At 41.6% G+C, this 16,951-nt stretch overlaps 7 protein-coding genes across 7 annotated transcripts; 5 read left to right on the top strand and 2 right to left on the bottom strand.

The window, feature by feature from the left end:
* Positions 1-1,013: 1,013 nt before the first annotated feature.
* BDB00DRAFT_914639 (uncharacterized protein) lies at positions 1,014-1,850 on the top strand (the record flags this gene model as incomplete). Its single annotated transcript, XM_053128690.1, is given in 2 exon segments — positions 1,014-1,103; positions 1,116-1,850. 2 exon segments carry the CDS (start codon positions 1,014-1,016, stop codon positions 1,782-1,784), a joined length of 759 nt encoding a protein of 252 aa, XP_052977354.1. The 3' UTR covers positions 1,785-1,850.
* A 3,790-nt stretch (positions 1,851-5,640) lies between these two features.
* Positions 5,641-6,160, top strand: BDB00DRAFT_874629 (uncharacterized protein; the record flags this gene model as incomplete). The annotated part of the gene is made up of 3 exons (XM_053127244.1): positions 5,641-5,757; positions 5,858-6,018; positions 6,115-6,160. The coding sequence occupies 3 exons, from the start codon at positions 5,641-5,643 to the stop codon at positions 6,158-6,160; spliced, it is 324 nt and encodes a 107-aa protein (XP_052977355.1).
* A 161-nt stretch (positions 6,161-6,321) lies between these two features.
* Positions 6,322-7,805, bottom strand: BDB00DRAFT_513297 (WD40-repeat-containing domain protein). The gene is made up of 5 exons (XM_053117672.1): positions 7,595-7,805; positions 7,372-7,499; positions 7,186-7,297; positions 6,993-7,106; positions 6,322-6,917 (listed from the first exon to the last, which is right to left on the bottom strand). The coding sequence occupies exons 1-5, from the start codon at positions 7,634-7,636 to the stop codon at positions 6,360-6,362; spliced, it is 954 nt and encodes a 317-aa protein (XP_052977356.1). The 5' UTR covers positions 7,637-7,805; the 3' UTR covers positions 6,322-6,359.
* A 1,083-nt stretch (positions 7,806-8,888) lies between these two features.
* BDB00DRAFT_834484 (eukaryotic porin/Tom40) lies at positions 8,889-10,662 on the top strand. Its single transcript, XM_053124331.1, has 5 exons — positions 8,889-9,288; positions 9,398-9,549; positions 9,629-9,724; positions 9,810-10,325; positions 10,449-10,662. The coding sequence occupies exons 1-5, from the start codon at positions 9,093-9,095 to the stop codon at positions 10,488-10,490; spliced, it is 1,002 nt and encodes a 333-aa protein (XP_052977357.1). The 5' UTR covers positions 8,889-9,092; the 3' UTR covers positions 10,491-10,662.
* A 150-nt stretch (positions 10,663-10,812) lies between these two features.
* Positions 10,813-12,036, top strand: BDB00DRAFT_513377 (uncharacterized protein). The gene is made up of 5 exons (XM_053117673.1): positions 10,813-11,072; positions 11,141-11,321; positions 11,405-11,523; positions 11,617-11,701; positions 11,851-12,036. Exons 2-5 carry the CDS (start codon positions 11,198-11,200, stop codon positions 12,000-12,002), a joined length of 480 nt encoding a protein of 159 aa, XP_052977358.1. The 5' UTR covers positions 10,813-11,072; positions 11,141-11,197; the 3' UTR covers positions 12,003-12,036.
* A 587-nt stretch (positions 12,037-12,623) lies between these two features.
* On the top strand, positions 12,624-13,749 carry BDB00DRAFT_767569 (protein-tyrosine phosphatase-like protein; the record flags this gene model as incomplete). Its single annotated transcript, XM_053119679.1, has 5 exons — positions 12,624-12,760; positions 12,841-12,948; positions 13,028-13,146; positions 13,219-13,437; positions 13,499-13,749. 5 exons carry the CDS (start codon positions 12,624-12,626, stop codon positions 13,747-13,749), a joined length of 834 nt encoding a protein of 277 aa, XP_052977359.1.
* A 1,049-nt stretch (positions 13,750-14,798) lies between these two features.
* Positions 14,799-15,535, bottom strand: BDB00DRAFT_767651 (60S ribosomal protein L19-B; the record flags this gene model as incomplete). Its single annotated transcript, XM_053119686.1, has 2 exons — positions 14,799-15,256; positions 15,412-15,535. The coding sequence occupies 2 exons, from the start codon at positions 15,533-15,535 to the stop codon at positions 14,799-14,801; spliced, it is 582 nt and encodes a 193-aa protein (XP_052977360.1).
* Between the last annotated feature and the right edge of the window lie 1,416 nt (positions 15,536-16,951).

The following is a 16,951-nucleotide window of genomic DNA, read 5'->3' on the forward strand; positions in this document are numbered from 1 at the left end:
CATAACTCCTCTATTATCAGAAAAGTGATTCCATAGCATATCTAACAAACAAACCACCTAATTACAATTGCCTGGGCGCAAGTATTCTGTTCTTCGTTGTCATTTCTTTCAGTATTGTACATACTTTAGGTACGTTATTATTCCCGTTCCAAAGACCTTGTTCATCTCGAACAATGACGCCCGAGCTATTTTATTGCAAAAGTAAATATACTCGTCCGTAGAGCAAGTTAAACTATAAGGGCTCTCGAAAAGCGCTATGGCGTAGTTATCCGATAGGTTTTGTTAACGTCAGTAAGCCTGTATCGCCCAGTTCATGCATACCTGTGATCTGCAGCAACATAAAGCTTCTATCCAACTTCTGGCACGGGCTTTGGAAACTGTTGGTTGTAACACGCCGATCACTTTTTACTACCCTATGTAGCATTGAATCAACAGATACCGGGACAGCTAAAGTTAGTTAGTGTTGATACAGAATTGCTAGCATACTTGGGTATGTGATAGTGCTCCATTCATGTGTATATGTACTAATTGTTGTATTATATATGTATGTGGGTTACAGTAGTACAGTCAATAATGAGAACGTTCGCTATATTGAAGCAAAGTGTGTATGATATCTTTCAAAATTTTAAATCCAAAATCATGCAACATATATACGTTATCAAAAGCTGCAGATCGAAAATACGATATGGACAAAGATTGCGTTTGTCGATTTTTAAGGATGAAACACAATGGGATCGCAACATAGCTCACTTATTAGTGGGAAATCAACACAATGAAGACAATGTGATATACTGCTGCCTGTATGCCCAAAGCTGTACTACTGTATGTAAATTTATATAAATGTTCCCTTGACATCTGATTACCTATCAACATTATAGGCTACTCCCACTTCTTTCTTTACTTAACTTACTCAACTACAACTACAGTACCCTTAGCCTCCTCCTCATACGTACATATTCAGTGCGATTTTAAGCCGCCATTAATCAACTTTCGTTGCTAACCACCTGCAACTTATGTATACGAGCTGGTCAATAGAAGATACCATTGTCAGTTCGGAGCTGAAATGGTATCGCGTCAGTGACCTGATCGATTATATATACACGGTACAAGAATAGTTATTTACCATTGACTACCAAGGCGAGAAGTTCAAGGCGCCTTTGTTGGAGCACTTGTCTCCTGCGACAGAACAGCGCAGATTCGAAAAAGGAGATACTCTGATATGTCTTCCCCAATTGATTTACACGGCAAGCCTAGTAGCAAAGACGGCCCAGGGGAAATATTCTACATTCGGCGCTGCTGCTGTTGATGAAGACGGTAACCATCTTAAAACAGTCTTGCTTGAACTTCTTGCACAAGCTCTCCAATATATCGAATCTTGGCAGGGCGTCTTTGACCGAACGGCTTTTGAAAAACGGTACAAACTTGACTGGATTGATGATGATGATGAGGCCTGTGATGTTGACTATCACGACGAAAGCGACGCCAAGCCAAAATTTTCAAAGCTATCTAGGAGTGGTGACGCATCGAAGGACCAGAGACGAAAAAATGGTGGTCAGCATATCGTGCCCATTGTAAAGCCCATTGAAGGAACGAAGCAAGAAGACAGAAAAGAAGAAAAACACAATGGTGAAACCAGAGCGGATTTCAACGATCCAGTCGAGTCGACAAGAATGGAAAAGGAAAATTCATCTACAACGAACAACCTCACACCCGACCAAGATAATCCGCCGGAAGATATGCAGCACTGTAGCAAAAGTACAGAATTTTGCACTGTATTGAAGTAAAAGGTTCCAATAAGAATCCAAATTAGCGATTCCTCATAATCTTTCTTAAATGGCTTGTTATGATACAATAGTACTCCTCGAGAGACACGAAAAATGGTGCACCGCCGAAATGGTGCACCGAGACTTGTGACAGCGATGTGACAGTGGTTCGAGGCGCACAGAAAAAGTGCACCGACAAAGTGCCAGAAAAGTGCACCCATCATTCCTTTTTCTCCTGCGATTTCTACCATTCGTATATGCATCTTATACGTTAATTTCTCTTCCAAATTTCACTTTAGCTCTGGCACTGTGTAAACCGAAATTTATGATATTTAGTAATATTTAATAAATTCTATTCTGCTATTTTCATATGACACTTGTGCCAATGTCTATGAAAAATTGTTTCTCGTTTTCGGTCAAGCGTCTTCTATGAAGATACCGCCATGTAGTCTTGTAATCTGCCTTAAGTCCAAGACGATGCCAACCTATCTCATGATAAGGTCTGACGGGTGGCCACTCCATATGTCGTGCTCTGGATGGAACGAGGTCGATTGCGTTGAAGTGATTTGAGCTAAGAAAAAGAGTTATTGGCTGCGGTTGCCGATTGGTTCCCTTTGGGATAGTAAAAGGCAAGTACAAAACACTGTTCCAATCCAAGCGATCATCATATACTGCAATCGGCACAGTATATGCATCTGCAGCAATTTGGGCATCTATTATCGCATTGAACCAATAATCCGAACTGCAAGTGTACTTCTGGTATTGTGCTGTTTCTGGTGTGATACCATATTCCATTCGTTTGATCGCATTTTGCATTATGACCTCACGTCCGTTCCATAGAGTATCGCGATAGAAATCATAGTTCGCAAAAAGCTGATCAAGAATTGCTTGTTTGACCTTAATATATTGATCTTGGTCACCATGAAGTTGGAGAGCAAGGGCACGATATCCACACCATCCGTCAGCTTTGATTTGCTTAATTCCCAACGAGCAATCGAGCGGGATCTCTCGATGGACGAAACTATTGAATTGAAATCAGTTATACTGCCAATCGCTTCCAATAATCTATTAATATTACCATGGTTCTCTTCGAAGACTTTTCCTGTTACTTGGCCATAAGTCCTCAGCTTGATTTTCCGTGTGTTTTCGTTTCTTCTGCTTGTTTTCAGTTTTCTTGTCCATCGTTTTCTCTGTTTTCTTCTCCGTCTTCATCTTTTCTTTGGTCTTGCTCATTGCAATTTTCTCCTTCACTTCTTGCTTCTTCTTTTCATTCTTCATCTCGCCACCCATGATATATTGCATCATTTCGTCTGACCCTGTCTCCAAGTTCTCAGCCATTGTCTCAATTTCTTTCAACGTGAACGGATCAACTTTCATATCCAAAAGGTGCAGGGCGCGTTCATCAATCTTATTCAAGATATCTTGCTGTGATACTGCTTTGATATCCTCTTTCGAAAGTCTTTTGGCGAAGGGCATGGTGCTCTTGTTGGAGGTTTTTTCTGCTTGTGATAGTGTCTTGCTTTCAGCTTGGTCGTCATAAAGAAAATGGTCCAGTTGTTGTTGATCGGTGGTAACATCATTAACAAGTTTACCGAAAACATCCGGAGCACGTCCATCATTGTCAAAGTTTTTCTTTGATCGTTTTCGAGTTTGTCGTGGTGCTCTGTTGTATGAAGCAGGCACCGCATTTTGTTCATAGTTTTTCAGTGTCAATTCATCTGAGCGGATATAATTCAACGTTTGTGGAAGCGCTAGAGATATAGGCAAGTTGTGTACAGTATCTCGGTATAAATCTCTATGGAACGCTTCCACTGCATTTGTGGTACGATAAGGGTGGCTGCGGAGGGCGTCATTCATGCTGGAGCGATGTCGAAAAATCATGCTGCTTATAGATGGTTGTAGCCACCATTTGAGCCATTTGAAAGTATGCTTGAAATTTGTCACCAGTTCCTTACAACTACGGCAAAATTCATCAGCATCTTCAGTTGTCCGAATGATGCAGGTCAGTTCACGAAATCGTTCGCTGGATTCGGGTAGAACGATGCTGTGATTGCTGTTGAGACGTTGAACGGATTGCATCCAGTGCATATAGCACCCTTTTAGGAACCGCATGCCGTCATCCTTACTGGTGTACTGTGTGTAGGCTTGCAGAAATCCATTCCTTTGTGCCAAAGAGAAATCCATCATCATACCGAGAAAGGAATTGTTGCCTTCAAACTTAACGTTGTACTCTGTGAAGAATGCAAAGAAGTATTGGGCAAAGTAGGTTTGTGAAAGGCCATCCAGGACAGCTTGGAAGATCACTGTGTGTTTTTTCAGCTCAGGAACATAGATCACTGTTGAGCAGAGATAGTATCCTTTCTCAAATGCCTTGAAAGTGACATCGGTAACAGCCGGAAAATCTTGAAAGTGAACATATTCTTTAAGAGTCGGTGACCGATACGCCAAAAAGAATGAGCCTGGCAGAACGTGGGCGTGGAGGAAGTACCCAGGGAACTCATTCATAATCTTGCCCAAGTCGCCGAGAAATTCACCTTTTCTTGGAATATCTCGTTCCTCGCGTACTTTGTTGATTTCATACTCGGCTCTGTCCCTCGTGCCAAGAATTGGGTTGATCTTAATGATCGATTCAACGATTTCCCCAGTTCGCTTGTTGTTGCCATGAATTGCTGCCTTGGGTGTCACCGTTGGATCACTTCGAATTCTCTCTGCCAGTGTTTCCTTCTCTACTTCCGATAGATGCTTCGCAGTATATTGTTCGTGGTCATGTGTGCCGATCTGCTTAACAGTGCATTTATTGCCGTCGAAATAGTAGAACGCCTCTGTTTTACAAGTGTCAACGTGCTCTAAATCGCCTCCGCAGCGCATACACCCAAGCTGGCATTGTTTATGAATTTGTTCAAAATCGCAGCGCGGGCGCAAATGTTTGCCATAGAATTTGCAGGCCTCTCTAGTGCAGCGGACGAAACCATTGCATTTCTTCTTGTAGCGATGGATATTGTGCTTTTGTTTTCGAGGACCATAAACCTTGCGCATAGACCATCCAATGTCCAAATTCAGTTTTACGTACCTGTCAAAAATCGAAAAGTTTTGAGTAAGTTTGATTGAGTGTCGTGAAGGACTAGATGCTTTGTCGAAAATAGTACTTTTCGCTTTTGGAGTCAAAATAGGCGGGAGCCTCCTCTTCATAGGAGTCCTTAACAAATCTTCTTCGAAAAAAGGTAATGTATTTGGACATTGTTATATTTTGAACAGTAGATTTTGCTTGGAATGTAGTTCAAAGCGTTCTTTCAGGAACCGAAGAGAAAAAAGCATATTTTCCGAGTCACAAATCTCGGTGCACCATTTCAGCGGTGCACCATTTTTAGTGACACCCGTACTCCTCTTTTTAGTTTCATTTCTGAAAAAAAAAGTCTTTGAGCGCTGACACTTCTTTTATCTGTTAAACAGTTTATAGCACATCATACACTTCTTTAGCTGATATTTTTTCTGGTAACAATATAACGATTTACACTGAGACGGCAAATTAAAAGACAGCAACGTCTGCAGTATTTTCTACATCCAAGAGATGTGACTATATGCAAGAAATCTTTTTAAGAAGAGCACGCACACAAAATACAGATTCAGGACATGATATAGACAATAAGAGAATGGCATTGAATAAGCATCAATCACTCTAGCAGGAATACTGCTCAATTAGATAGCATCGAACGTGTAGCATCCCAAAACAGTACAGCAGGTCAAAGCGACAGTACGATCTCGTCGAAAGAATCAATCATACACTCGGTTGCCTCTTTTTCAGGCACACGCAAGGAAACTCAGCTTTGCTCTTTTTTTTCTTTCTTCGACATAATATAAAAAGTATAGAATGGATAATATGGCATCACCGATTCCTCTGGACGTGGAAATGTTTCGTACCCTTGAAGCTCGTGCCAATGAATTGTCAAACAATCTGAGTCAAATGGTTCACCGTTTGCAAGTTGAAATGAAACAAGTAAGAAGAATAGTGTGGTTCTTCACAACTGTGTTCTTCTCGTTGGCGTCTCTCAATACAAGCACACCTCATACTAACAAGTGTGTATATTCGCTGTAAGATGTCAACTTCGACAACAGAATCTTGTAGCGTTTACAAGGAATCAGTACAACGATTATCTGAGCAAGTAGACGCTTGTACGGGGAAAACAGTTCAACTCATTGCTGAGTGTGACGAACTCGATAAGGACCTAGCTCAGCTACATATTATAGCCAAGCAAATGTAAGGTTCATTTTCCTCGCCGTTTATGATATGTCATGGGTACATCATAGTCACATAATACTCAAAATGTCGCATGCGGTTTGATGTCATATATAGCAAAACAATTGATAAAGCGTTGGATCGATTACAGCAAGCCATCTAGTAATGGTATACACTATATTTTTTCATTGCTGTCTTTTTTCTTGCATGTGAAGAGGAGGAAAAGGGCCGAAGAAGAAGGTGACGGGGATGGATTGAGAGCTATACACAACGACAAATTACAATAGAAAAATGTGATGACAAAGAAGGGAAGAACAAATAATGTCAAATGAAGGAACCGAAAACCGAGGGATGAGTCTCATCTACCGCTGCATTAACGAAGGCGGCATAAACACATGCACATTTTCATCCCAAGCACATGTCGCGACTTGTCCTTCCATGTACAGATTGTAATCCAATCCAAGCACAAATTCTGTATGCGCATCATGCACTTCCATCATATTGTTGCCGGGTGGTGCAGCCGTGTCCCAGAACCGCACGCTCATGTCATAACCTGCACTTGCCACAACGTTGGGTCTGTGAGGCGAATACTTGACGCGTCGTACAGCATACTCGTGACCAGCAAGGCATACCACTTCTCGGTTCGTTTGACGCATATCCCATATCTTCACCGTGCGGTCAACAGATCCAGTGACAAACATTTGATCCTGATACTTGTTCCAATCCACAGATAAAATCTCGTTCTGATGGGCGCGGATGGTTTGCGCAGACCGTGGTGCTTTGAGATCCCACAGTTTGACGGTTTGATCTCCAGAGCCTGACATGAGTAGCGTTGGATTACGTGGTGACCATGCTGTGCTGTATACACAGTGGGTATGTTCGGTAAATGTTTGAAGCGATCGTGGGGCTTGAGGATTCCACTATACATAATCACGGTTAAAATTTTCACATGCAATATATGCCCCGCACGCTTGGTTATAAACATGACGACATACGATTTTGACGGTATGATCCCAAGAGCCGCTTGCAAACACGTCTTTACTGATCAAGTTCCATTCTACCGAGAATACTTCGCGTTGATGTTCTTGCCAGTTTTGAATTGGAAAGTCCTAATAGTTTCTCCTTATAAGCAAGCTTACCCTCCCCAACATGTAATTCACGCATAATACGCAAACGCTCAAGACTTACCGAAAGCGTAACATCCCACATTTTTATGGATCCATCCCCACTCGACGTAACCAGTTGATTTTCGTTTATTTCACTCCATGCCAAATCAAAAAGGCCATCTTGCGTATCATATCTATGAAAAATTTCATGCACGTTTAGCCTTACTGCATGTCCATATGGGTGTATCAAACAAATATTACAACTTACACTCGTTCGGTTACTAAACCGTCAGGTCCACCCACAGCCATTAGCCATAACCGTCCATTACCAACGAGACCGAAATTAGACGCCGTTGCTACGGCAAGTTTGTTTTCAAAAAATGGACTCCATTGCACCTATAAAGCACACACACGCGGAGAGAGGACAACTCCGTTTTTAGTCATTGGAAATGCACACCCTCAAAAAAAACTATAGAAAAAGGCCAATTTACCGAGTAACCATTATAGCCTTCGGTTCTAAATTTTAAAAACATGTTTGTCAACCAATGAGGTTATATCAGGTGAAGGAAAAACAAAAGGCGTAGAGAGTAAGGAAAGAGGCAAAAGAATGACGGAAGTGGTGGCAAACGGATATGGAAACTTAAACCCCCTTTTTCGCCTGTTTTTTTGTGACTCCACAGCCGCCTTGGAGTAATTGTTGCTGACACAACTTTTTTTATGCAAACGTTCTTTCACACACATTTCATTCTACCTTTCTCCTTCTCAAAAACGTTGTGTGCTGACACCATTGTTTGATAGAAACTGTTACCATACGCTTTTCAATTACACGTCAGTTAATCGTATGAATTGTATCGACGAACACCTCCATGAGCCAAGAGTATGAGCACATCCTTCTCCACTATCCGCTGGCTCTAGGAAGCTACCGTACTATGGATGCTGCAACACAAATTCTCTGAGTGAATAATACACTGATTTGTTTTCCCAAGCACCAAAACAAAGATCGATTTGTTATACATTCGTGCAGCAAACCAGTTTCTAGTCTTGTCATGATACCACAATGCATGCTGATTCATGCTGCTGCTACATAGTTGCCTTGACTCGCTACAGTCTAGACTCCAACTTCACTAGGTATTTATTACCATGTCAAACTGGTTTGATGCACTCTTTTAATAATGTTGAATTGTAAATATTGGCAACAGTTATTAACTACTTGTTGATGGATCGTTACACAAGGTTCGTTTTCGTTGTGTGAATGAAATGCTATGTTGCCATGTCAAAAGGCATGTAGCCAAGTGTTTGATTGATAATCTAATTTTCCGGTTAAGTTTTATCGTTTCGAGCATTGAATAGATCAAAGCTAGCGTTTTCGAGTACATACTGTGCTTTTACTTGTTCGTGAGAGCTACTAATACGTAGAGAACAGCAGTCATTTCAACTGTACTGCGAACGAACAACATCCACTCCTTGATAAAAGCCGCATAGCATAGCTTTGTAAGCAACAGACCGTGTTTTAATCTGAATGTATAGTAGACTTCCCGATATATTGTATGTTAGACTTTGAAAGCAGAAGTTCAATGGGGGTGGTGTCCGGCCCTCAGGCCGAGCGACTCTACAGTGAGGTGCTTTACATCAAGAACCATGTCATGATAGTAAGACATGCTGGTAAAAGATGCCTAGACAAGGACATCATAGTAGAAACCGTCGTAACATAAAAAAAGCCAAGTAGTGTGCCTAACCGTCAATAAAGTTGATAATTTTTAATGATAGAAAGAAAAAGAAGGTTGACAGAAATGATGATCTCAAGCTGGCTATTTCAAGTATAGAATTTAAACTGGGATGATGTCACAGAAAAAGCCAAAAACACGGTCAAAACTTTTTCTTGTCGGAACGAAAAATCTCGGATATAGGCCCATTCTGAAAAAAAAAAATAAAGAGAAAAGCAGACGACAAAAACTTTCTCTCTTTATAAATATATACTATATATAAGCCATGGCCTCCGCACAGAACCTTGCCACGCCACCCCCGGGCCTGTACTCGCCACTGTCCGCATTCCCTCAGAAGGATCAGACTCCTGCTGGATCGCCTTACAATCCCTTGCACTGGCCCCGTTGGTTCTCGTACCACAAGAGCCGCCTTGGCTTACCAAACCCAGGCAAATTCGAACGTTTGCACGGTGAAGTCAAAGGTAATTAGTGCATATATTCTTATTAGACAAAAGAAGGAAAGAACGACGCGTTATATATGCTTACTAACCGCCCACTGGCTTCAATTCACTGTTTTTCTCTGCATAATAGAAACGTTTGTCACAAACTTCTTGTTCGACGGCGCACAGGCGAACATCATTAAGGAATTGTCGCCCCACTTCCATGTCCAGCACCAATTCTCGCTTGGATCGCAAGTTATGCCACCAATGTATAACTTCATGTCGGGTTACATGACGGAGAGAGTAAATATCGACGCATAATAACAAAGAAGAAGAAGGAAAAAAGAACATCAAGGTTATTAATAGTTTGTGTTTTTTTTAGACCATGGCTCAGGGTACGATGGATAATGATACCAACTTGAACGCGGTTATTCGACACATGTGGTCAATGAAATCGTTGACCAAGGTCGTTGCTCAGGTGCGAATTTACAGAAATTGATATGCGCACGGAATGTACGAGGGAGAAAGAGAGAACTTATGATGTAAGTTATCGGTTCATATAGATGACACACATGCCCGGCCACTCGATGCTTCAGGTTGAACACGACTACACCGGCGCGGATTTCAGCATCAACTTGAAGGCCATGAACCCCAACCCTATGGAGTTCACTGGTTTGTACGTTGCCTCGTACTTGCAATCGATCACACCCAAATTGGCACTCGGTACCGAAGTTGTGTTGCAGCGTCCTACACCCGACATGGAAGAGACTGCCATGTCGCTTGTCGGTAAGTACAGCGGCAAGGACTTTATTGCCACAGCACAGTTCCAGGGCTTGGGTGCTATCCAGGCCTCGTACTACCAGCGTATCAACGAAAAGGTCGACTTTGGTGTCGAAATCAACGCCTTGGTGCAGGGTCAGCGAAGAGAGGCTGTTGCTACCGTGGGTGGCAAGTTCGACTTCCGGCAAGCTACTTTCCGTGGCCAGATTGACACCACTGGTCGCGTCTCTGCTGTGTTGGAAGAAAAGATGGCTCCTGGCTTCTCGTTCTTGATCAGTGGTGACTTGGATCATATGAAGGTAAGGAAGAATGGGCTACAGCAAGAGTGGGACTTTTCGAGGAAGGATGAGATGGATATGAAGATGATACAGAGAGGGAAGGAGGGCTAAGCATGCATGTATTGTATATGTCCAATTCAATAGGGTCAAAGCAAGTTCGGTGTCGGTATCATGTTGTCTGCTTAGAAATAAAAAGTATAAAGTACCTTTCCTCTTCTCTTCTCTTTCTCTCTCTTTTCACCCAACCTCTACCCCCCTTTACACACTTCTACTACACAACAACAACAACAACAACATTCGACACACTCGCACTATATTTTTGTACAAAATGAGAAAAAGTTGTATATGCTTTCAGTTTTTTTTAAACCGCTACAGACAGAAACAAAAAAGAAAAATGAACCTTAGAGTTTCCTAGTACACTAAAGATTGATATATTATTTGTACTTCTGGTCCCTGTTCTTTTGAATCTAATTAGTTCCAGTGCGCATCGAAGGGTCTAAAAACGTATTTGTGCGTGTGGGCTTTTCATATAGCAACGCTGTTTTGTCATGGAAATTCCCATGGTAACCATGCTTAGTCAAACAGTACTGAAAACGGCTGTTTTATCGCAAGTTACTGCACATATAACCAACCCATAAGGATGCGTAATGAACCATTTACTGGGAGATAAAGCAATACAAGAAGCAGATGTAAAGGGATAGAAGATTGAATGCTTGCAGAGGGTTCTGCCGGGTATTCAAACCCTGTGGATGAAGCTCATTACTTAAGGTGAGAAACGATATGGCTGTGATTTAGATGATTTGTCAGTGTAAATTCTCAGTTGTCAGAATAAATAGGCGCCCGTATATGGATATCCTAATTCGGCAGTTCTTCTTCTTCTTCCATAAACGATCATGACTACTGTCTCGATTACAAACGATCGTGGCGAAACCATTGTTGGTATCCTAGAAAAGCGAGACGAATTTGACGTTGGTCGTAATCGCCCACGTATGGTTTTGATCGGACATGGTGTCTTGGGTATGTTATATATATATATAGATACGGAAATCGTTTCTCTCACCATTTTTGCTGATTTTTTGTTCCTGGAATTTGTCTAAAAGGTCACAAGAATTACTTATACCAACGATTGCTTGCACAGAAGCTCCCTTACTCTAACTTTCGTTTCGACTTTCGCGGTAACGGTGAAAGCACTGGTCAAGCTGGTTATGCCAATATCGCTGTATGCATATAACTTTTCCTGCTGCTGTCAAATAATCATATGCCGATACTCTTTACTCACTCACGCTCACTCGAATTGATACCGCGTATATAGGAAGACACTGAGGATTACCATACGGTAGCTAATTATTTTGAGAAGGAAGGCTACGAGATTTTCGCCGTTGTTGGTCATTCTCGAGGTAACAACGATAACTAGTTTTAGGGATAGTCAGCAGCAACAGTAATAGTAATAGTACTAGAAAAAGGAGGGAAAGGTCCGTTGGGCGGTGCTAGTCTTTTGGAAAGGGAAGAGGCGTTAGATGCACTACTTTGACGTAAAAAAATATAGGCTCAACTGCAGGCTTCAAATATGCAACTACGTGCGAAAAGCCATTGCCTCACTTTGTCAATGTATCCGGTCGTTATAAAATGAACGATAACCAGATCTATAAAAACCGACCCGAGATAGGCGAAGCTTTGGATCGTCAGGTACTGCCTTAACACCGTTCACATCAGCTTTTGATCAATTTAACTGATCTGTTGTGGATTCTGTTAGGGATATTTTGATTGGAAGGTCAGAAGACGTGATTCGTTTATTACGATCAAGGTGACACGAAAGGAAGTAGAGAAGTTCATTACCTGGGATAACTCGCATGGTAAGAATTTACAATCTAATTGATATCATTCAAGAAATTTAATGTGTAAATGTTTCGTCAATCTTAGTTGCTCGTATGCCCAAAACAACCTGCGTTCTCACGTGCCATGGTACCAACGACGAAGTAAGACCTCACAATTTCAATCTCATTACTGCTATTCTTTGAAGCTTTATACTTACAATCGAATATAGATCGTGCCCGTTTACAATGCCGCCATTTTCTCAAACATAATCGCCAACCACACATTAAAGCTCGTTCCTGGTGCAAACCATAACTTTATTGGTCAATATGAAGATGTTGTGCAAGTCATTTTGGAATACTTTGCTGAACACGAAAAGAATGCATATGAAAAAGGTATAATATATCGGGACAGTTGGCTGGATTTGGGATAATATATGGATCAAGGTGGTCGAGTATTGAGCATTTGATTACTAACATATACATGCTTGTTATTATAGCACGTTGCATGGGTCAGAGCGTGAGCTTATGTACCCCTCGATGGATTGACGTTCAAGGCGTAAAAAACTTTCGAGACATCGGTGGATGGCCCGTGCGCGACGGCAATGGCTATATTCGGGAGCGTTTCGTGTTCCGATGCGGCCAGTAAGTTTCTATTCTCTTCATTGTTTGTCCTATGTGCACGTGTTATCCCTTCCCTGTCTGATGTACTTACTGTAAAACAGCTTAGTGAATGCCACGCAAAAAGGCAAGGATGTCTTGAAACAATTAAACGTAGTTGCAGCCTTCGACTTCCGCTCTGATCCGGAACTGGAGCGACAGGGTATCATGCCGTAAGTATCCTGTTTCGCTATTGATCGATGAAGATTGGCAGAAATAACAATACTAATTCTGCCGTTTTTACAACCAAAGTGAAATAAACGATTTGACTCGTTACCCATCAGCAATTTTCAGCAAGGATGATTATTCGCCTGCTGCCTTGGCTACACGTTGGCAAGGTTACTTTGAAGGCGCTACCGGGTTTCCCAAAGGTAAAATAATAGTAGAGGAAACCCCCCAATTTGAAAGATTACACTTTACTGATTTGCGTCTTGCTTAAATAGTATACATGATCATTTTGGAAAAGGGTGGTCCTCAATTCCGCAAAATCTTTTTGCATATGCTCGAAAACCATTCTCGTCAATCTACAAAATCACTTATTATCCATTGTACTGCTGGCAAGGATCGCACTGGTGTATTCATCATGTTGCTACTCAGCTTATGCGGCGTGGATGATGAAATCATTGCTCAGGAATATGCCATGAGCAACCTTGGTTATTGGGGTAAATGTCATGTCTCTTAAGAGCAACAACGATTAGGACTCACCATTCAATGTGTATGTAGAAGCGGAAAGCGAACTGCAAGCCAAGGCCGACATGTTGGGTGTCACTGTCAAGGATATGCGTATGGTCATGTCTGCTCCGTATCTAGCAATGCGTGAGACGATCAATTGCTTGAAGGAGAAATATGGATCTACCGAGGAATATATAAAGACCATGTGTGGACTGAACAAGGAACAAATAGAAGCTCTGCGTGATTTGATGATCGTGCGTATTCCATTTGAGGAACGCCAGCTTTTCCGTCCAAAGATCTAAAGAAACATATTTCTTTTTTAAATAAACAAACGATATATTATACACACATTTCTAAATGAGTAATTGTTCGCATTTATACATGCAGATTATGAAATTTTTTAACACTAGAACATCTTTCAACTGTCACATGGATATTCAATTGGCTATATACCGAGCCAGGGAAGTTGTGAATTTGTCGTCAATTGTCGCAGTAGACGCTCCTGTACAGTACTGTTTGTAGGATGACCGCTTGAACGATCGCATCCGTTAAAATGTTGTAACATATATTGAGCTCCTGACATATAAAACCATTATATTTTATCAAAGCTCGTTTGAGCTGCTAGGTAACAAATTGCGCGAACGGAAAAAGCAGTGCTCTTTCGAACACTCTCTATGTAGGATAGTATCCATCACTATGACGAACATAATGTATCGATCCCATTTAATATAGAGTTGCCTTCTTCAATCGTGTACCAGTGCATCTCCTCGTTGTAGTTTTTTCCTGCTTGTTGATTTGATTCTTGTGTCACCTTCAACGGCGCGTTCTTTGTTTTCCTTGTACATGCTTTTATACTGGATGGCATCGTCAAGCCTATCGAAATAACATGGTAGATACGCAACGCAATACAAGGCTTCATCCGCCGATCTAGTCAGATTTACCCAGCTGCATGTAGGCAGGAAAGGCCTTAGTAGATATGACCAGTTACTGTGTGCCATTTCGAATGTCTTAACGTTTAGGTCTTCCGCAAGCTGTATTAATCCTTTCAACTCGCCTTGTCTTCTTTCTCCCGTTTCTAGCCAACATATTGAGGTCGCTTATTACTTATGCTATGTCAATTGGCTGGGATACATAATGGCAGAGTATATCCTTTTTTTTAATACAGCAAGTTCAATTAGTTATTCACGATAGATCCAAGTATTTGAAACATTGATCACTCATGCAAAGCTTAGCAACAAACGACACGCACCGGATGCACATCAAGTTGTTTGTAAGAAAAAGCGGATAGAATGTAACGATGCCAGAGAAAAAAATGTTTATTAAAAAAGAAAAGAGATTAAAACAAGACTTTTTACTGTTCAGCAGCAACAGTAGCGTTTCTCTTATCTTCGGCACGCTGCTTGCGGCGCTCACGAAGGGCCTTGTTCTTAGCACGGAGGACTTCAGCCTGTTCAGACAAGGTCTTGGCTCTCAACTTCTCGGCCTTGGCCTTGTGAATGTATTCCATCAACACACGCTTGTTCTTGAAGCCGTTACCCTTGGACTTGAGGTAAAGGTTGTGGTACAAATGCTTGTCGATCTTGCCGGCTTCTCTATACTTGCGCAAGAGACGGCGGAGGACACGCATGCGGCGCATCCAGAGGACCTGACGAGACATACGGGCGTTGGCAGTACCCTTTCTCTTACCATGGCCCATGTGACGACCAAGACGCTTGGCAGCGTTGCGCTCACGGACACGGAAACGCGACTGGCTGATCTCGGGCTTGCGGATGATCAAACCGTCCTTGACAAGCTTGCGGATGTTGGCGCCTATTGTCATATCATTGTTAAAAGAACAGAGAATACATACACTTCTTTGATGTTCAGAGAACCCATCCCCTCATCAAAAGCACTTTCCGTTTTTTTTTTTCCAAAAAAAAAAAATTCTCCACCGAAAATATATCAAAGTTGAAAGAAGAACTTACGCGAGTTGGCGTTGGAGATTTCGTTGACTTCATTGGGGTCGAGCCAAATCTTTCGCTTGCCGCAGTTGAGGACGGAGGATGCAAGACGTTTCTGGGAGCGCAAGTTAACCCTATTATATAACATACACACCTCCTAATCAGTAAACAGGCGATTTTGACATGCGCGCGTACAACAGGTTCCGAGTGCTCGTTATAACGGCTCCAGTGTTCCTTCTTTGTCTTTCTCCCTTCCTTATTTCCTTCCACGTTGTTAATCGTCCAACTTTTTAACTTGTTGCAATGTTTTAAGAAAACGGTTGCTGGTTATGGTGGGCAAAAATGTTGGAACGCAAAATTTTTTTCGTTGTTCGCATTCGTAAAGAAATGAGCCGAGTTGCTGTAAGAGGGTCGTCGCATAGGAGTGGAAGAAAAACAAAGAAGCAACAAGGCCAAACGATGGACGAAACGAAGCGTGTTTTCTTATTTGACTAATATCACTTCAACTCACATGGCGTAGGTGCTTGGTAGGGAGAAGAGGAAGTTCACTTAGGTACCGGCGGAACTGCAAAGTAAAAACTTTTCGAGTGAGACGGCAAAAGCCACTGAAATTTTTATGGTACAAGTACGTCGGACTATTAGGATCGCACACTCAAAAATCAATTGCTTACTTTTTCTCACTAGAACACAGAAGCTAGCAAATATCGATTGCTGTCATCAGCTGGTAATATATAGCAGTAATGCTACCGAAGGTCTCTATTTACTTTGCACCTGACTATACCAGATCTCTCAAGTTTGTATGCGCTAGGCTACGTGGATCAACAACTTTCAATAACGGCACTCTTGATCTGTTCTGTTATGAGCAATATAAGATGGTTTGTTACAGTTTATATATAAAAATCTTTGTTATATCACGAAGTGATTACAAAATCATGACCGTTTTATGGTCAGATATCATGTATAGCATATTCATTGTGTGCGCATTACACCATACCATACGTCAGATATCTAAGACTGCAATTCGATGCTATTGGAAACATTCAACAACATTTGAAAGCTTTCCAGAGCATTTAAAATCTTCCGGAAAACATGAATTTCTGGCTTATGATGTTATGAAGTTATTCAATAAATGATAAGATACGCAGGTAGACCAGCAATTAGTAGACATGCAAATATGCACATATGGGGTCCTAGTGATTTTGAGCTATAATCTCATCACCAAAAGCAGATTCCTATGATGGTGATGATGCTTGTATACCACTTGAAAAAGGTGGCTCCTGTCAGCTTTTTTTAAGCTGGTGCTGGCAATACAGCAAGCTTGTATGGTTGCAGTCGGAAAGAGATAAAAGACACGAGGGACGCTTCTCGACCTAATATAGTCAACGAAATGGCGATGAATAGCACATCAAGTTGAAATTCATCTGTCGAAGGATAAACTAAGTAAGAGCAAGGACGAATCCTCAAATCTCATTACTTAATAGTAGCAGTAGCAGCATGTTGAAGCAGCATAAGCGACAATAGCATTGGAAAAGGGCCATGGAGACTCCTCAAAGCCAGAAAGGCA

Source organism: Zychaea mexicana (assembly GCF_025766255.1).
Source record: "Zychaea mexicana strain RSA 1403 chromosome Unknown BDB00scaffold_62, whole genome shotgun sequence".
NCBI classification, from domain to species: domain Eukaryota; kingdom Fungi; phylum Mucoromycota; class Mucoromycetes; order Mucorales; family Lichtheimiaceae; genus Zychaea; species Zychaea mexicana.